The 21,663-nt window shown below is 40.3% G+C and overlaps 1 protein-coding gene across 1 annotated transcript in view; it reads right to left on the reverse strand.

The window, feature by feature from the left end:
* Positions 1-21,663, reverse strand: part of map4l (microtubule associated protein 4 like) — a 78,304-nt gene that overhangs the window by 31,963 nt on the left and 24,678 nt on the right. The window contains exons 3-5 of the mRNA XM_080465330.1: positions 16,252-16,338; positions 15,448-15,525; positions 13,487-13,771 (exon numbers count right to left, since the gene is read on the reverse strand). Of these exons, the coding sequence (XP_080321456.1) occupies positions 13,487-13,771; positions 15,448-15,525; positions 16,252-16,338 (450 nt within the window). The remainder of the gene's footprint in view (positions 1-13,486; positions 13,772-15,447; positions 15,526-16,251; positions 16,339-21,663) is intronic.

Genomic DNA, 21,663 nt, shown 5'->3' on the forward strand with positions numbered 1-21,663 from the left:
GGTGGAGGTGTGGGGAGGGGAGCAAGAGAAGATATTGTCAGAGCGTTTCTATTTTTACTCTTCAACCTCGCTGACTGTCACACCCAGTCCACCCCCTCTATCCCTCCCTCCATCCCTCACTCGCAGAGTCTCTTTGTTTCCACGGCAACCGCCTCCCAGGTCTCCCTGACAACGCCCCCACCGCTGTCACCCCCACCTCCCCAACCCACACCCACATCGTTGATGCAGTGATTATTGTGGTGCCGCAACGACACGGGGAGTCTGAGCAGGAGTGGGGGAAGACGTGACGTGGATGGAGGAGACAGAAAGGGCAAAGAGATGGAGGGAGAGGAAAATGAGGAATGGAGGGATGGAGCAGAAACATTATAGCTGGATGGAGGGAAGGACGGAGACGTGAATCTGAGCAGATGAAGAAAAGAGATGAGGGAAGCAACAGATGAAGAGAAAAAATGATCTTGCAAGAGAAGCAACTAAAGTAAAAAGTAGAAGCGGGTGTGAAAATATTGTATAAAGCAATGTGGAGGATTGGCAGTACAGGTAGTAAAAACAGGGGTGACAGAAGGTGATAGGATATTTGAGGCATGGAGTAGAGAAAACAATGCATTTCAAAATATATAATAGTGAAAACTGAATGCACGAGCCAATTCTAAAAACTAAATTGTGAATTTTTATGGACCAAAATGGATTTTGAGAATTGTCTTTTTAAGAATGACATGAAATTTGCACAATCCATCCATCCATGCATCCATCCATCCATCCATCCATCACAGTAGAAGCCTCACAAACGTTAGACAAATCAGAGCACATCAAATATTTTTAATTTTGTCCAAATAGTGCTGCAGTCCACAAAACATTAAATGTAACAATTCCATCTATACTTGAAATGAGCGAAATCTCTGGCACCGATGTACGCAATTTGTATGAGGCGTTTGTGAGTCACATTCGATGGGAACATAAGAAGGTGAACTTTCAGACATTTGAGACACAGCCAATGAAGGAGCAAAAGCAGAAAATAACTCTCAATATACAGTAGAAAAACAACTAGCTCAGAAGATGTTATTTGAAAGACAAAAGATGACAAAGAGGACAGACAAAGATACCAAACTTCAGCTACAGCCCTTTCAAAAATGAGCCCTTAATGAGATCCTGCAGCATACAGTGCTCGTGTCGGCCTCATTTGAGAGCAAGATTCAGCCTTAAAAGAGACTGCAATATAGGACTTCAGTACCCCACCATGCACCGGCGTCATGCAGGGAAACGCAACCAAATAGATCCATCACACGCAGAGAAATTAAAGGAGTTCTCCTGATGAAGAGGCAGTCTAATATACAGTACAAGAAGAGAACAGGGTCAGCTGATGCTGAACTGAAAGTGGAAGCATACAGCAGGATTGCGGTTCCATTACTAGGCTCAGATAAAGGTGAAGAAATAATCCTATTGACCAGAACTGATTGGATCCTACTTGAATAGTTTTGGGGAATTGTAGGAAATCGAAAGGAACAACTTGAGTGCTTCTTTTTGGAGCTAATAATAACCACACAGCAGAGCTAATTAATAAGCTCTGGAGGTGGCAGGTTTCTCACCTTTAGATAGAGTCAGCTGTTTCCAGGCTTTATGCTAAACTAAGCAAAGAGGCTGTGGGATGATGTTTCAAGTGTACAAACACATATGACATTGGTATCAAATACTGTTCTACTTGGTGGGGTAACTGATCCCATTTGATCCATGATGATTCACCAGCACATGGACTGGATACTAAGGTTAATCATGATGGTGGATTATTTTTAATGCTGCTGTTACATCCACCCAAAGTCTGACATCTCAAATTGGCTCCACAGTTGACTATACGCCTCAGTGTCTGTACAATAGCTTGATGCCGACTGCAACTTAATGCGATTTTTGTGATATTTTAATAGATTCATGTATTTGAAATTAAGAGAAATACTCATGTTAATTAACTGGACAGTCCAAAACTAGAACATTGTAAAGACGAGGAATAATCATAAAATAATCAAATAATTATCAATATGTTCAGTAAAAACTAGTTCACCGTTTATCAAAACAGAGAGATTTACAGACTAATAAATAAGCACTCAAAAACTTAACATTTTACCATTTTACCAAAGCACCATTATATGATGTCTGTATTTACCACATTTAAATCAAAGCACAGCTCGGAAGTCTCCAGACAAAGCTGCAGTTCAACATGTTCTCCCATAATCTAAGTGATTTTATTATCAAATCCAAAAGTCAAAGTTTGTTTCCTGGCCCGCGACTTGACAATACAACAAGTAACAAAATGTATAGTGGTTTCGGCTCATGTGATCATGAGTGGATTCCCAAGCATTTGACATTGGAGGGATTCTCCAAAAGTCGGATTTGAGAAATGTTGTATTATCCTATCTCTGTGAGTCTCTCGTTTCAGGTTCCTTGGCTTTCCCTCTTTGTGTCTGACTGCTATTCCTCACTCTGATGTCTTTCACCTGACCCTGAGTGTGTGATCATTTGCACCTGGTGCCTTTAGAATGTCAGGGACTTGTCTTGTGTGCCCTGGTTGTCGGTTCAGCTGCGTTTCTGTTCCTGTATTCCTGCGTCTGTGTCTCTGCCCTCCTGTGCTGCAGCTTCTGTGCTTTTCTCCCCTGAGCTGCAGCTTCTCTTTGCCTTTGCGGACTGCCACTACAAGAAGACTTTGTTTTTGGACTTTTGGTTTGTTTTCGGGACAATATAATAAGTTTCTTGTTCTACGGCAGTGTCAGGATGAGAGTCGAGTCAGATGGATGATTCTCAGGCTGAACATGTTCCTAATTTTCCATAATGACTCTGATATTGCTGGGTATAACAGTGAGTTTTGATTTGATCCGTTTAGTGTTAAAGTTGTGGTGGAGGATGAGGCATGACTGTTCAACATCTCCAGTGCATTCGTATTGTATTATTCGTGGGGCGCTCCAGAGCTGCAGTTGCTTTGGGGGACACCTGATGGAGCCATTGAGCAAGTTAGAGGCAAGGCAACAACCCTGCTCCTGCACAACCTCCACACTGCAACATGATTATCTGTCTGCTCACTTCCACAGCCAACCCCCCCCCCCCCCCCCCCTTCCGCTGGTCTCTGGTGATTACTTCACTTTAGAGAATTCACAGTGATTGAATCTCTGATTCATTCTCAAGGACAGAATTCAGGTCATAGCATCTTTCGAAAGAGTTATCTCTTTGCTATGTGGAACTGAGGGCCTACTTTAGTCCTTCAATCCTATGTAGCTTAATCCAACACATTTCTTTACATTTTATAGACACACGCGGGAAGAAGAGGGGGTGTGTCTGCCTTATGTAAGGGTGAGAGAGTCACAGTCATCAATACTGTATGTGAGAGAGAAGAGAGAAATGCTGGTTTATAAATAGACAGAGGAGAATGAGATAGGAGGAAGAAATAGACACAGATAGAATAATAGTGACACAATGGTTTGAAAAAAAGCTGTACCTACACTGGTTTCATCCACAATGGCTGCCAGACCCTGCAGCTGAGGGTTTCGTTCTAATTGTTAGTATTTTTCTCATCTCCTCCAGCTTCTTCATGTCACACTGAGTTGGATTATTTTACAATCATTTAAAAATATTGACTTGCTGTCTTGAGCAACTGTTGCAAAATGTTTACCGCGAGGCAGCTGAAGACTTACTGGTTAATGAACAGTGAATGCAGTATTAAAAACGCAAAGTGATATATCCAGAGAGAGGCCAGGCTCCTAGCTGACAAGAGGCAAACACAGGGTGAACACAGAGAGGCACACTCATATTTCCACCTACAGGTCATTAACAGGACTCATTTTTCCCTCAAATCACTGTTTTCGGACTGTGGAACCAGCTGGGAAAAACTCACACATGCACAGGAAGAATGTGCAAACCACTCACAGAAATGGCCCCAAGCCCAACTTGGACGTTAACCAGCAAGAATTAGTGAGAGTACTAACCACCACACTAATGTGTAGCCGCAGCCATCCTCAAAATTAGTACAACACAAGATTTTAATAGAATATCAATATTCAACGGCAGCAGAGTCCTACAGTTTATATCAAGAAGTTTCTTGTAACTTCCAAGTTCAGCTGGACTCATTCTGAGAGAATTTCAGCCTAATACAAGCAGATTGGAAAAAGCAGCATTTATTTGTTACCCCAAATATATTCAGACTTCTGAGTGAATGAATGACTATAGGTTCAAGCTTATGACAGACAAATAACTGATAATGTTCCTCTGTTGTTGGATTTTACAAGCCGCTGAGGAACATATTGGCTATGTTTTAGTTCTAGAATTCTAGAAAGACTGAGCTGGTCGACACGGTTTGATTAAAACACAGATCAACCTAAAAAGACATTCAAGATTTTACATCATTTACAAAAGAATCAACAAAGGAACATAAAACTAGGATAAGCCAAGAAATGGTGAAAAAGGGGCATGAACAAAGCCTTTTCGAATGTCCTGGTAGTTGCCTTAGTTATCTGTCAAGTGAAGCACCGAGGGAGGACGAACTGCAGGGTAACATATTCACCCTGGGACAACTTAGTGCAGACTGAATAAGCAGAGCAGGCAGGCCTCTGCCGCAGAGGAAACCTTCCAGCAAACACAAACGCACACAAACTGAGCTGCAGAGTTTTTTTTTCTTCACATTCATGCTGATTTGGATAAATGAGAGGGAATCCTGTTTGTGAAGCTCCGTTTGCATAATGAATGCCTCACACATTCCTGAACTGACAATAGTCAAACCAAAAAATTATCAAAGTTGAAATCTGTTGCAATTATCTTCCAAACAATGCCCCCTGGTAGATAAAGCTGAGAATGCCATGTTTAAATGCAACAAAGCAGTCCGCTTTTTCATTTATTCAATTTAACGCTGGGAGGCACACCGACATTCACCAACATTCAGGAGCCTTCAAAATAACAGTTTTTATGTACATTACCTTTTTCCTATCACATTTTTATAAAGACCAGTAATGGCCTTAATGTTCTAATTGATCTATTGTAAAATATGAAAAAATTCCCTTAAAAATATTCTTTCACCTTTTTTGTTAATTTAATGCATGTTCTTGCCTTAGTGTTTTCATCTTTATAGTATGTGGTAAAATACTCCTTCATTTGACAATAAAACATGCGGAAATTTAAAAACTTGAAACTTGTCTTACCTGTGATAGAAGCCACATCATTGATGAATAAAAATGAGAATAAGGGGAAAAAGAGAGAGAGAGAGAGAAAAAACACAATGTTTAGTCACTTTGAATTAACTTCATTGTGTAAAACACAAGTCCAGTTGTTTTAGATAAACTCTTAAAATTTAATTTAATATTTTTTGAAAAAAAGAGTCCAATAATACTATAAAATTGCTTTTGGATATAAGGATTTAAAGAAGTTAAAGAGCATGTCAAGAAGTTGTGATTATATATTCTTAATTGCAAATAAGACAGTTAGTCTCAAGTCTCAACTACGCAGACATGAGTGCCTGACTCATTGACGAAACCTTTTGTATACAAGAGCATGGTGTGCATTTCACACATGCACACAGTTTAAAGCGTTACCGAGATTTTAGGTGTGAGAAAAGGCTCAAGAAAAGCAACGTGACCACATTTAAAATAAGAAGGCCATGAGATGTGATCACAGATAGAAAGATTAAACTTAGTGGTGTTATGAGGAGGTTTTCCCCAGGAAACCAAGCAGTCCGACACAGGCTAGATTATATAGCATCATATTATCACACTGTTAGTTCGTAAATCCTTTTTACTCTGATGGGGATAGAGAGCATGAAGCCATTCTTTTACAAACGGGAGACAACCTGATAGTTGAATTTGGTTATTATAGAATAGAACTGAAGTAGAGCGATGGTATAATTTTGTCTCCATTGATAACTTACACAAGTCAAAACCTTGATGCAAACAGATCCTGAGTCGTCTTTATTATTTTGTATGAACATATCTTTAATCATTACATTGCAATAGTTTGGTCAGGAGCGCTGTCCGAGTTTTGAATTTTATGTTGTTTTATCATCAACATATTGGAAAATAAATTGAATAAATATAAAATATGACTTGTCATCATTAGACCTAAATGTGGAATGAGAGCAGAAGTAATTGTATTTTGGAAAGTGGGTACATGTGACTCAAAGTTTAGGATAATACAAGAACATGAACTTAGGTCAATTTCTTATGTCAGACAACAACTTGAGGACTTAAAAATTACAAAATGTTAGATTATTTTCCTTTGTCCCTAACATGCAACAGATCTGATGTTAATATCTAGATTCCTCCCTTCCAGGTGAGCAGAAGTGGTCAAATGCAGTGATAAAACGAATTACTCTATTGAGGAAGCCCAGTCTATTGAAACATTTAAAAATCTCTCTTGTCATAGAAAGACCAAGTTAAGGTCTATCGTCATTATTGTCTTTGAAGTTTTTAAAAAATTTACTTTGTAAAGTTGAACGCATCAGCAAACTGGCTTTGCAATGCAAAGACTGTGGTAAATTGTACAGTTCTATGCACAGAAAGGACACAGCAGGATTTTACACAGGCAGCTGACATGACATGAAACATTAGACGGAGGAGCAAGCATAGACAGTAGAACTATCAGAAGCAGCAGGTTATTAATACAGTTGTTATATGGTCATGGTAAAGGACACACAGTGGCAAGCAAAGGGAAATCAAATCAGACAGCTGAACAGTTTTCACCCTTGCAGTTTGGTTAATATAGGGCCCGACCAACACATTTGTGTCCCAGCGCAGGGAAACAGTGACATATCTGAACACAAGTACTTTTATTTCCTGGTAAATTTCTGGGGGAACTATAGGATTCAACACTTTGATGCAGCAACACAGACCATATTCGTGTAAAGATCTGTTGAGAGCAAAATGTTAAAAAGTGATGGAGATGAAGGACGTTTTGGGTGTATCTGTCGGGCCCTGGTTATAACAGATTCACAGAGGAAAGGGTCGAGCTCCAAGCAAGCCTGGAGCTCAATCCACAGGCAAACAGCCATGCATACAGGAAGACAAACAGTACTACTTCCTGCTATCCTACCCTACAATCACTTTTGTGTAAATTAGCTCCATTTTATTGATAATCTTCCCTGTAGTTCACCAACCTTCCAGTGGGGGGAGCTGTGGCGATGAGGACTCCTGGTTCTCTGAGTGTGCAGGGAGAGAGGGAGGGACTGCTTGGGTGATGGAGGGAGGGGGTGTGGCTGAGCTAAGAGACATGGCTGCACTTTGAGGGAGAGTGTCTGATGAGGATGCGGGGGTGGCTTCACTCTTATGGGGAGCAGCCGGGGAGCAAACGGGTGCTGCCGAGGCGGCGCACGCGGGAGGAAAGACTCCCGAAGAGGCCGTGGAGGAGGAGGAGGAGGATATCAGTGTGGCCGAGGGGACGAAAGGCTTGGCATCGACATTGAGGGTGGAGCCGGTTGTTGGAGGCTGTGTTTCTGTGGGAGCAAAGGGGGGTGGGTTGGTGGATGCGGTGGAGGTGGGCATGCTTTTAGAGGGGCCGAAAACGGAAGAGGCTTGTGAAGCAGGGAAGGTGCTTTCTGCCGGGGTAGATTTTGTCAGAGAGGCAGTGGCAATGGATGGGGTGTTGGTGATAGGGGTAGTAGTCTGTGAGTCTGGAGTGGAGCCTGGAGGGGTCTGGAGGACTGAATCCAGGAAAGAAAAGGTCTGGGAGACAGGGCTTAAATTGTCTCCTGTCATTAATGCTAGACTTCCACTCGGATCACCAGCCAGACCAGTCTTTCCGGGAGGAATGGTCGCTTTAATGTTAGGCTGGGGTTTGCTGGTTGAAACTTTCTCTTCAACAGCTTTTTGCCCATCTTTAACGGATACAGGAAAATCCTCTACACACATGGGCTCGTAGGAACGTGGAGACGAATCGGTTGCAAGGGTAACGTTGGGGTTGACAAAACTTGTTGGTATTGGTTCAGAAGCAGAGGACGAAGCAGGGCCGGGGCCAGAGTTCGGAGCAGAGTCAGCAGCTGTAGCCCACTTAGGAGCGACTGAAGCCGGTGTAGGGGAGACGGGCTGCTGCGGTGCGCCCCACTCCTCGGGAAGTCTTGCCCGACTTTTAGTCTTCCTGCCTTTAACCCGACCCCCTCCTCCACTTTCTCTGATCTCCCACTCCCAGTTATCGTCCTCATCTTCGTCCTCCTCCGCCTCCCTTCCGTCCAGCATCCCATGCTTGTCTGACTCGGCAATGTTATTCTCCTGGCTGTCCAGGAAGTCGTAGACCTCATCACGGCCCTTCCTCTTCTTCTTTCGCCGTCGCTGCTTGCCAGCCTCGACCCCTGGCCCCACTCTCTCGGGGCTGAGGGGCTCGGAGTTGGAGGATGTGGGACTGCTGTCGTCCACTGAGCCGCTGGGAGAGAGGGCGGGAGCTGCCGAGGGGGGGAGGGTTTTATAAGAGGAGGAACCAATCACATACTATTTCAGAGAAAACACCTGCCGAAAAGCCATCAGATTGTGGTTACTATACATGACCTTGATATGTCAGATTTAAACCTGAGAGCAACTTATGGTCTAACAGTAATGTGAAGTCTTTAGCAGTATAAGAGTAGTAATCACATTAATTTGTGAAGATACAGAAAAGCAGAATTGGCCAATTACGAAGACTTTATGAAGATCCACTCAGTTTTAACCCAAAAGTGTGATGATTTTCTTAAAAACATTCACACATATCAACAAAATCCAAAGTGTAGCTTTACATAAATCTAAATCTCAGTTCTACAGGTGGTAACCAGACCTCTAATGTCTTCCTGAGGACAGCAGTTTGGGACCACATGAGCCACTTCCTGGCAAGCAAAGACTATAAATGACGTTCTGCTGCATTTACTTTCATTATTTTCACGTGTGTATCCTGAGCAGTGTAAAGGACAGCAATACCACTGGTGCAGTACTCCTATATCCTAAAGTGACTCAGAGGAACCAGAAACACTTTCATTTAAAATTCCTGTCGGTTCTGAGTACCACAAGGACAAGGTTCAATTACATGCAAGTCCATTAGAAGGAGGTACATCGAGTTTTACCCGGGAAAATAGTCACTCAGCTATTAGGACAAAGTAAAATCAGTGGTTGGGACTGAATGTTCCTCAAGGAGGAATTTCCCATCCTTTTTAAATCGTATCGTTTTGTCTCATTCACAGTTGGGGGATGCGACTGCAATTAAGATGAGGGTGCGTATGCAATGTGGGGTAACTTTTCAAATTCCTATGATAAAGTCAAAACACAATTTCAAATATAAAACTGTGCATAATGTTGTGGTGCACATTTTGCCATCCTGATAAGAGTCTGACTTATCAATATGGATCACCGCCTGCTGTCCAGGTAATATGAGGAAGAGTCAAAGTGAATTCATTTCCCAACAATAGTAACCATAGTCTGAGTGCTTTATAGCTCTCTTTGGCAACACTTTCTGAAGACTGCAGAATATGTTGTATGTGATGGTGCCTGCTTTTATAAATACATTGAACCGATATGTCTTTTACTCACCTGTTTGTTTGTTGTTTGTTTTTGTTTCTCTCTCTGCGGTCCATTAGGAACTAAATTACACATGCATTATCAGGGCATATTACCAATAGGTAGGTAATAGGTATTTAAAGATGCTGTTCTCTCAGCACTAGTCATCAACTGATGAGAATTTTCTTTGATTTCATTTATATTGTGGGTTCTTTGGAGGCATTTTATCTTTAATTTGGCAAACTGAAGCAGGGCCATAGAAGGACTGAGGCACAATGGGATTTGAAGCCTATGGACTACATAGAAGCATATTTGGACCCGGGTGCTTGACTAAGATTGCCTCTTCGGTTCATTTCCCAATGATAAAGTGAAAATGAGACTATACAAAGGTTGACAAATCCAGTGGTCATATCATATTGTACAAATTTTGGACTCTGGAACGGACTTTGTTCCAGCCAAACAATGAATATATGCGGCAATTGTCTTTCTGATGAAAATATTCGATTACTTTTGAAACATCATTATCAACAGTGTCATCATCAGCATATGCAATCAACATGTGTTGGGGTGAAGGAACACACAACAGGGCAAAACAAGCACGCAGACAGCAGCAGAGCAACTTAACAAGAGAGATAAATCGAGCGCATATCAAACAGGGTCCGGCATGCATGTCTCAGATCAAATGCATGCATATCTTGGGAGTCACAGGAATGACTGCACATGCAAACACACGTATGAGACAAAATGACATCTAATCAATAAGAAATGCTATGGATTCACGCAAAACACTGATAAATGTGCACATGCAAGTATTTCAGTTTGCACTAAAATCATCACCCCCCTCCTTTTATTTTGGGTCTTTTTCTATTCTCCAGCTTGGAGGCTCACAGAGAAGTCAAACTTCTCAATTAACTTTATGATAAGCGCTTCATCAAGTCAGACAGAATGAGACAGAGAGATGAACAGACAGATAAATGAACAGACTGATGCTGATCAAAGCTTTTCCCTGTCTAAAATACTCATATCTCAGTCTTCATCATTCCATTTCCAGCATGCTCTTCAGCCCGTGTTACACCATTACGTACTAATGGAAATCAGGAAAAAGGTGCATTCCCCTTTAAATCTAGCATCCTTCCCTGCATTTTTAAACTGATTGAGGTTTCTATTTTCTCCCCTTGGCCTGATGCTTCTTCAGCTATAAACAGCTCGGGGTATTATCATCTATATTTAATCTGATCAGGTATTTAACGGGAGTACTTCATAATCTGGAATCAGGCGAACTGCCAAGAAATACATTAGTGTTGGGACAACAGCCGCTTCACATACATCACCTATGCAGAAAGAAAGAGTGAAGGGTCATTTGAAATCTTGAGCTTTCATAGAGTTTAATCACATTAAATGCCTTGTCACCTGCACAGACAAAAGAAGAAACATGTAAAGGACCAAAGGTTGAAGAAGAGAAACAGAGAAAGCAGAATCCAGGTTGATAAATGCATTATCAATTCATTGCGGCTATGTCATAGTTCCAATTTCTGTATTTTTCTTTTCTTTAATGAGTTTTCCAGATTAGTTCAAAAGGTTCAATTTGAGGCATTATGAGTTATTAATATTTATAGATTTATTATGCAGCTCACTAATGGTTCCTTTTTAACTTCAACAGCTCCCTTGAGACACACTTCTGTTCAACGGCAGTAACGTATCGGTGCTTGATATTATTTGGCCGTACAGAGTGAGTGGGAGACAGACTCCCTCTGTGAAAAAATATGACTCAAACTATGGTTTCTCTTTCCTGCTTCATTAGATACTCAGCGATGTGAGACGAGGAGAGGTGGGGAGACATGGCTCCTCAAGACTCCAAATTTAACCTTCGATGTTCTGCCTACCAACAGAGAGAATGGGCTGCTTATATCCAGCCATGCTTAAAGGATACTTGCAAAGATTTTGTAACTAAGAGGAACCTTCGAATTGCCTTTTCACACATTTTTAGATTGCTTAATCCTAAATGCTGAACACATGGCATACTAGATGTTTTTGCCCATCAATATGACCACGTGCAAAAAGCTATTTCAATTAGCATTTATAAACAAAATAACATTCACTTGTTAAGAATTGTATTTGCTTTTTATTGACTGAACACAGTTTATCAGATTTGTTATTATTCTGCAGTTGGAGGATTTTGTGGCTAAACTAAGCTTACGAATTATAATTTTGCAAAGAGGATTTAGGAAAATTTGCAAAGTGCAAATATCAAGACAAAAATAATCTAAAGACCAAAGACAGGACAAGTTTCTGTCTACAGGGTGATGACACAAGGTCTAACCTCTTCGACCTCCAACTTGTTTGGAACAGCTTTTGAGAGATGCATTAATGCTTTAAAAACAGCAAAGTTACTAATGTATTTAATTTTCTTGAAGTGAAAACTTATTGGACAACCACCGGGAACATTTAAATCAGAGAAAATACTGCGGTGACCTTGAGACTAGAGCAAAAACCAACAAAACTATGCAGCCTAAACTTATCGGAAGTACATTTTTCACCATTTGTCTTTGTTATTCGTGACTCATGAAGAACAATAACATGTTTCCATCTGTCTTATTGCACAAATGCTGTACAACTTTCAAAAATTGTGCATCTTTAAGGTTAAGAATTTGTTTTTACTCATCTAAAAGCTTTCATATTTTGTTTGTCTTGACTTTTTTCATCCATGTGACATAACAGGATTTCACAGAATGTCTCCAGGTATTTTTCGTGACGGCAGCGTTAGCTCACGTCCAAATTTGAAAATAGCGGCATGAGGTTGTATCACTTCAGGCACGCTCCTGAATATTTGATGGGCTGTAGGAGGCTATTCTGATGGTCAGAGATACAACAGCGTTTTCCCATTCTAAACTGAGTGAAATGTGCGGCGAGGCAGCCTCTGATGACCACTATTGTGCGGTAATAATTTATTTGTGCAAACAAATGCTGTTTCTTGAAATCACCCCTGAAAGATAAGAAATTATCTGTAGTATATAGTCATCTGTGTCACTAATGCATCAGATCTGTCTTAAGAGCAAGTGAGCTCGAATAGTAACTGTTATACAATTGCTGGCAAGACACATCAATGAGAAGGTAAAGTAAACAAACAGTAGGTCTACACTACAGCAGACAAAGAGTCATTTAAAGAGACAATATAAGAGTTTTCCCCAGAACTGTTACATTTGAGTTCGATTTAAATATAAATTTTGTCAATTTTAACAGTTTGTACACTGTTAAGAATTACATCGAGAGGATTCTGGAGTCTAGAGCATTGCAGGCATGTCTCGACTCTCTGTGTGATGTCGCCCTCAGATATGATCACACAGGAGGTTCCAAAAATTCATGACGCTCTGCACACATGGGATTTTGTTGCTTGGCAACTATAAATTTAGCTTCTGCTGTGACTCACTTTGAGCAGATATCGATTATCCATCTACAATATTAACGAAATAGACATGCTGTTTCTTGTCGTCCTGCAAGAATTAATAAGGATGGGTGAAAAAAAAAAAAGCCTAATAAACTAGCTCTGGGCTGTTCTCAGGCTTTATTGCGGTTAAATGGTCACTTTATAGGACAAATCTGTCTGTTGATCCAGTCTGATTGTGAAGCCATGAGGCGACAAGCGACAACAAAAGCAGCGAGCTGGGACTTTATGAGTGATCATGAGAAAAGGCTGCCCTCTGCTGCTGAAAGTTTGTCCTCTGTTATCACGCTGTTGCTCATCTTCTGTCACCACCCACTTGGCCTGCTGCAGAATCCCAGGCCTACTCTCCAGTGCTGAGGTTTGACTAAATAAAATATAAGATATGACCATGGATTGAGATTGTGTGTTTTTTTTTGTTGGTTTTTTTTGTCTTCACAATCCTCTTTAACGTTCAACTAAACCCAGTTAGTCTGGAAAGCTTCGTAAACATAATGCATTCTCATCCTCCTGACTCTGACCTCCTCTGTTGCCCCAGCATTCAGTAAAACATGCAACCAAACCCCCTTTGTGATACCTGCAGTGTGGTCCATAGATTGGACTCCGGGGCCACCAGAAGAAAATGGATCGCTGCTTTTAAACGGACTGTTCCCGCTGGTGTTAGTGGTGCTCTTGTTCTCCCCGCCAAAAAGGCCGGAGCTTTTTTGGGTGTCCATAGCTGGACTCTTCCCAGTCATCCCAGCCATCCCAGTCATCCCCATCATCCCTGTCATCCCAGTTTGGCCAAGATTGGAGGTCATACTTGTTTGGAACGGTGGCAGGCCGGACCCCATGGTCCCCCCCATTCCAGACTGAGAAAAGCCTGAAGACGTGGACAAAAACAACAGCAAAAAAAAACAAACAAACATACATCAGCAACAGGGAAACAGCTCCGTGCTTACAAATAGTTTATCTCAATATTAACATGTCTAATTATAATAAACAGCATGTCAGATGGTTTTCATAAGCTTCTGTCCATTCTCTGCAAAGTGAGCAGCGACGCCTTTGACTTCACGAAATAAGTGAAAGCTTCATAAAGCGGCCTGATCAGTTTATGACTGACAGTGATTAACTGCATCAAACACAAAGAAGCATTCCGGCAACTTTAAAATTGCAAAAAATTAAACAGTTGCATCCTCACACTATACTGAAATCATTGTCGTTTGTCCCTAAGACCAAGCGGGAGCAGAGAGGTGGTCGCGCCTTTTCAGTCGGAGCTGCAAAATCATGGAATGACTTGCCTCTGCACATCAAACTCACTTCCTGTTTTTAAAACTTCTCTGAAAACACACTTTTTCTCTTCAGCTTTTAACTCAGTCTGAGAGGTTGACTTTTCTTGTTTTTCTTTTTAACGTTTTTACTTAATTCATATTGAATAATCACTCTGCCAAGTATTAAACCAGGGGTGTCAAATTTATGTCAGTTCAGGTTCCGCATAAAGTCCAATTTAATTTTGAGTGTGCCAGACCAGTAAAATGTCAGCTTAACAACGTATCTACCATAATCTGTTAACAACTACAACTTTGAGTGGTTTCCCTTTGTTAAAATGAATGGCTGCAAATGCAAACACACATAAGATACATGAAAATATAATTCAAAATTATTTTCAGAAAACACAAACGAAAGGAAGTAAAAGTTCAGCCTTATGCCATTGAAATGATGCCTCTTTATGTAAAATACAGTGGAATTATGAATACCCCACCATATCAACTACAAATGCAAAGAATAATGACTGTTTAGTTCATCTTTGGCGATACAGATGCATATTGCACATGTTGATGTCACAAAATACAACACATTTGCAATATGTTGTGTGGCCCTACTGTGCAACAGCGTTCATTTTGGCCAATGTTAACAAAAGCCTATGCTTTAAAAGAGATGATCTTAGCAGCCTTCAGCATGCACTTTTTCACATTTTCTTTCTTATAGTGTGTAAATGGTACTTTGTGTGCAGTATGACAGCTACTCTTATTAAAACAGCACTGCCAAATAAATGAAAAATGGCAGTTATTGTCATTAAAATTTAAAAATATAGGTTTTCTTTTTAACGTTAATGCTTTACGAAGTCTTATCTTGGATACTTTGCCACTTTTAACCCATAATTGGACAAAATGTTTGACTATTGACTGTTTCACTTTAGTAAAACAGAATATATGTAACTGCTATTTTGTGTGCATGTTTCAGTATAAATCACCACAGGTGGTACATATGCTGTTAAAAATAAATCTTACCCTAGCATCTGAATGAGACACCAAATGGAGTAAAATGGTAAAAATGTGTTGAGTATCACAGAAGTTCTGGGATAAAAGCAGGCAGAGAAGATTATGCAGTGACCCACATTCGTACAATATTACGAGCCTGTTTTATGTTTATGTGGCTCTAAAATACCAAACTGCATTGAGTAGCTTCAGATGCAAAAAGAATAAGCAAAGGGGGAATACGATGTTGTTATTAAGTGAAAGGTCGATATGCCACAGGAAGTGAAAAAGTAAAGTGGACCTAGAAACGAGTCAGGCATGCTGCTGTCCTTTGTCTTGCTCAGGCTCCACTGATCTGTCATGCCACCCATCATTGGACCTAAGAGAGCGGTAGAGGAACAAATACAGAGAGAGAGAGAGAGCGAGAGAGAGAGGTCAAGTGAGTGGGCGAAACAGATAAAATGAAGGAGCATAATGAAATGAAGCAGTGAAGCTGAACATAGAAAACAAACACACAAAGCCAACGTCACGTTTTGCAAAACAAGTCAGCGAGATCTTCAGAGACAGTCCTTCCACCTCCACCTCTTACTTGTCACATTTCCATGCCTATGCTGTAACTAAATCTCTATATGCCGCAAAATCAACACTAATGCTTATGTCTTCTTGTATCATGTGTTAGATTCTGGTAGAAAGGTTTTTATATTAATCTTTTTTAATGGATAAATCTTTTTTGTTCTTGCCTTTGTCCTTTATGTTCCTGTTGGGTACAACGATTTCTGTATGAAGAATTGGTGACAAAATGTACTTCAGTTTGATATCATAATACATTTTTTAATGCATTTTTACACGAGTATAGTTATATCTAGTGGATATACATTAAAAGTGGGATCATGTCACATGTGACGAAGGTGGTTACAGAAATGCAGCACACCAATTGTTACATCTATTTTAGGTTCAGTGCTCCAAGGCAGCCCACGGCAGTGGTTGTGTTAGATGGTCAGCTTTGAAAGGCCAGTTGTCGAAGCAAAAAGTCAGATTCATACGCTGCCCCCGATGCTACACTCATAGGTCTATGATACATGGTTTGTGGTTTACGGGTCCTCACCGGACAGGTAGTCGGAGCTGAAGGCATGCTGCCCAGGTGGATCCTGGCGTCCACCCGATGACATCATGGAGGACATCATCCCCGGACCTATGGGACATACAAAGCGTCATTTCTATGATTCTCAATCAACAAATGCCACGTAATCGCTTTCCACTTAGCCTGTGATCAACGTATTCCCTCTCTTTTCTGATCCACATACTTCTCCAAAGTGTAAAAGAGACGTATACCAGGAGTCATTCGAAAGCTTTCCATAAAGCCAAAAACTGCACCTGCATCTGTCTGCCACGCTTATCTGCCAGCTGTCTGCCTGTCAAACAGGTCCCACTACCCAAAACCCGCCTGGGTGTGTGTGTGTGTGTGTGTGTGTGTGTGTGTGTGTGTGTGTGTGTGTGTGTGTGTGTGTGTGTGTGTGTGTGTCTGTGTGTGTGCTTTTCATCTTTTGACAGTGAGGCAAGCAGACACAACGCGTCGCTGAGGGGGCTATCACTATGGTTACAGTCAAGGGGTATGACAGCATCTCTGGTTTCCATGGCAACTCTTGCTGTTGGCAAACGTTTTATGGGATCAATGCATTTGTGCCACACACACCCCATATCTCACAACACAGTCCTGAGGACACTATAGTCGAACACCAAATATAACACATATTTACAAAAACTATATGAAGTGGAGGAAACAAGTGAAGCACTGTTTCATAAAGTCATTATATGATGGGCTAATAGAAAAAGACAATATTTAATGGTATTACGGTAATATCATTAACTTCTAACCACATAGAAAATGTATATCAGAGTTCGTTTTTTTCACAACAATAACACGCTGTAAATACTATATAAATGGAAAAGTAAATTGACTTCACTATTATAGTTTTCTTTGCCTCTTTTTAGCTGTCTTAAAGCTTTTTTGGGGGGTCATATTCACCCATTCACACATGCACTCACACACCAATAGAGATAGCTGCCATGCACTAATGTATATGTAATAAGTAACTGTTGCTTCCTTCCCATGCATCCAGCAGCCACAGCAGTGGCATAAGTTAGGCATCTGTCCATGGTACTGAAATAAGGTTGAGGGATATCCAGTACAGTAACACATCATGATCTACTACTTTGCTCTACCTGACTACAAATGCACAGGTTTAGGCTATTAAACTGCTTTTCATCAAATGTATTTAAAGATCATGAATATATTTTCTGCCTATTGTCGGTGTAATTGTGGATATTTTGAATAACTAAGGGCACAACCAGAAAGATGGATTGGATTTAGTTCATTTATGAGATTATTTTCTCTCTTCTGCCGTACATTTTTTTTGTTGCTATTTTTAGAAGAAAAAAAAAACACAAAAAAGCAGCAGACACATTAACTGCAGAGTCATTTTAGAACAAACGTCAGAGGATTGTTTTTCCTTCTGTCTGGGTTTCCTCTCTGTCGATCGCAGCATCTCTTTCACTTTCCGTTGGTTTTCTGTTGGTGTTTAATTTAGGCCTTCACCATTTTAATCCATAAAACTGAAACGTGTCTGAAACCTATTCGAGCATCTGTTTCTCATTGTATGTTTAAAGGAAGACAAAAACAATACATTAGCAGCAAACAAACAAATTAAAAGGAGGTATTTATGTCTGTCTGATGGCTCTACCAGTCAGTTGATTGGTCAAAAACAACATTGAGTCAAACAGTTACCTGATAATTGTGTTTGTTATTTAAGATATGTGCTGTTTTTACCAGGTAATCTACGAACATCAATATTCCATTTAAGCTGCACGAGAAGAGTTTTATTGCGGTGCTTTTAACTCAGTATGACTGAGGCGATCAACCAGAAACAGTTTTCTTTTTCAGAGTTTTCAACATGTATCCTACTCTGAGGCAGCGTGACAGTGCTCCAAAACAAAATGGTCAAATCTACTTTGGTAATCTGTAGAAATGATTCAGGTGTTACAGTACAAACATACAGCCAGTGGAAACAGAAAAGTCTCATTATTATATGAAGATATATAGTACGTTCTGAAAAGTTTGAAATGTTTAGAATCTTTCTCTTTTTCGTTTGTTTCTCACACACACACACACACACACACACACACACACACACACACACACACACACACACACACACACACACACACACACACACACACACACACACACACACACACACACACACACACACACACACACACACACACACACACAGTCTGCGCCTGCAGTAACAGTCAGAACCCACATAGTCCTCTGACGACAGGAGCCTCAAGGTCAGACACCTTCTTTTTTTTTTTTTGCTCCCCCCCAAAAAATACTATTAATATGTCATTTCTGCATCACTGGACTGGAAGCTCTTTCAAAGCTTTATGCCAGTGGAAACAAGTGAAACAGAGGAGAGGGGATCTGCACACAAAAATAGCCTCCACTGCGTAGTTTGAAGCAATACATTTTGATGGGCTTCCCACTGTGCTGCAGTCACTCATTTGCAGTATTTGCTACAGAATGCAAAGCTGACCTTTAGTTTGACTGCTTTTGTTTGTAATATGGAGATAAAAAAGGAGGAGGAACAATTGTTTGGACTTGCGTTCCCTAAAGTCAAACCCATGTACAAGCAGAAGTAGGAAGTTACAAACAAAACATTACTTTTCCTGTAGAAAGCTGTCCAAAACAAACCACTGGCTGCAGCTAATTCATCTCATTCAACGCTTATTTGTTGTTCTGAATCACTTCTATGATGGTTTACGTTTATTTATTACAACTACTTTCAGTTTTAAAGAGCTACTGAGGTTAAGGCTCAGGTAATTTGAGTTTGGAGTTTCCAAAATGGAACCTCGAAAGTTGTCTGAGCTGCCAGAGGCCTCTGAGAGTGTTGCTGCACTCCGACTCAGCACGACAGAAAAATATGTGGCCAAACCCCAAGTCAACTCAGCAATGCTGGGAAAACACATGGAGGGTTTTGCCTTATAATGCAGCTTGTTGACAGTAGGAAAGTTACAACTACGTTAAAGTCTCCGCCAACTGTTAAAGATCTTGACATAGATGTTGCATCTTAAATCTTTTTAAAGAAAATAAGTGTCAAAAAGGAGCTCAGATAGACACTATCTTGAATTACATTATTATGTTTGGTCACTTGTAATGTAAACTTGGAAAGTTCTGTCTTCTTTCACCACTTAACCTCCTGAATTAAGTTAAAGGATCTGATGAAAGAGACCCACACCACAAGGGTATATCAACGTAACCCTACCCTTGATATTCTTTTATTGCAGTTGTAATGCTGCCTCCTTCAATGCAAAAAAAAATGTTTTTCTGGGAGGTCAGAGTGCAGCATCCCGGGGGTGGTTTGGGCTTAATGATAAGTGCACTTTTCTGATGATGTCTGTGCCATGAAGAGGTTGATGTAGCGCCACACTCACTTCAGCTCAGAGCAAGAGCTTCCAGATGATGGCAGCCGGCCTACGGACAAACCTGCTGATGTAGTTTATCTATAAATATCTCATAGGTTAGTTATAGTTCAGGATCAAGGTCAGTATGTAGTTCTCTTTAGTCTTAATTTGCCGCTCAAATTGTCCCACAAAAATCTTCATTTTTTTAAGTTTATTTGAATAAAAGTCAGAACTAAGTTTTTTTATGCAGATGAATATTCCTATTATAGATTTGATCAGCGATCTCCTTCATGATGTCCTTATTCTACCGCTCTGTCCTTCACCCATTCCTGCTCCCTCCCTCCCTCCCCCTGCTATTTTGCAGACAATATTGGCATGCATATGACCTGAATGCTCTTTCCGTGCCAAGGACGGTGTACGTTAGTGTCAAACTGCTGCATCCCACCCCCTCAGTCACAGCTGTCCTGCTCGCTGCAGAAACCCGAGCACTTAAGGTTGAGAGAATTAAAGTAAGGGAGAGGTGAGAAAGGCAGAGAGAAAGAAGAGAAGAGGGACAGATGAGAAGGAGGTGGGTCAGTAAAGGAATAAGTGCTCTATCAACAGTCATAAAGAAGTAATAACTTTCAACTAAATCACCAACTATATCCAATTGTGCTAGAGAGATAACATATATGAAATATCAGACAAGCGTGGGGCAACGTTTTCCACAATATTAACCTTTTCTGACACAAATATACTGATCAAAGGAGTTTTCTTTTCTTTTCTTGATTTTACTAATTCAATCTTAGTTTCAGCTCTAGGAAGATTAAACTGATTACAAGTACGGCAGGTATGTAAAATATTTGAAGCGTCACAAAATATTCCATGTTTCGCCTGTCATGCTAATTTGACAAAAAAAAAAAATTTAACCTATGGGTGTGATGCAGCAGGTTTAGATTCCACTGATACCAAGTCATGGTAACTTGCAGCACGGATTAGACTGTGGGAGCTCTTTTTACAAGAACGAGGCAAATGAACCTGGGTCACACCGAGCAACCAAGGTCAGGAAAATATGAATTAAAAAAGGACAAAATACTAAAATAAACTCATCAACTGCTAACAGTATACTTGATCTTCTGCCAACCCTATTGGAGGTAGATAAAAACGATGTGAAGTTGTTTTAATCTATCATTGACTCGAGATCATGGGCAAAGAATGCAAAACAGCCTTCAAATTCAACTCGATATAAAAGGATTTTATAAATAAATCAAATCAGTGAGGAATAAAGACATGTATATAAATGATGACATCCTGTGGGTGAAGATGATTCCTTTGAGACTGCTGAAAGACTCTCCTAACGGTTGCGCCGTAATGATGGTGCAATCCCATGTCCACTCAATACGCCGTGCAAATCCTCTCACTGTGACTGACAGTTGAAGAGCAGTTTCTCTGAGAGGGCGACTTCACATCTAATCCATCAAACACAGGCTTATTCCACGATTTTTACATTTTAAGATACTGTGTGAACAACAACAAAAATCTGAGTAGGGAAAAAGTGAAGTTTTTTTTTTTTAGATGTGTATATGTGTAAAGAAACAGTTCCACAACTTAGAAAGCATGTCCAATTGGTTCATTTCAAAAACCAATCGATTTAAATACAAACACTTATATAGATCACGATCAGATTTTCTGTTTGTGCTCTGAGATTGCTTCTTCCAAATAACAGTACTCTTTCTCTTGCCCCTAATTTAAAAGCAGCTGCAAAGAGGCTGCATTTCTTTTTTGTTTGTTGTCCTTCTTTCTTCTTTTTTCCCCCATCAGAAGTGAGTATATGATGGGAACATGTTTGTAAATTAATCATGATTAATCACTTTTTTTTTCATGTTTCAAATTCTGTTATCTTGAATTCTTAGCGTGTGACTGACCAGTGCGTTTGTTCAGGCAGTTTTCAGTGAGATGTATGCTGATATTACAATAACGATAAATGTACGTTATATTGTGTAACCTTAATGAAAAGAAACATTTTTTTACTGTGCATAAAAATGAAATGAATCCCTTCAAACTTGATGACTCT

This window comes from Lipophrys pholis (genome assembly GCF_963383615.2).
Source record: "Lipophrys pholis genome assembly, chromosome: 1".
NCBI lineage: Eukaryota > Metazoa > Chordata > Actinopteri > Blenniiformes > Blenniidae > Lipophrys > Lipophrys pholis.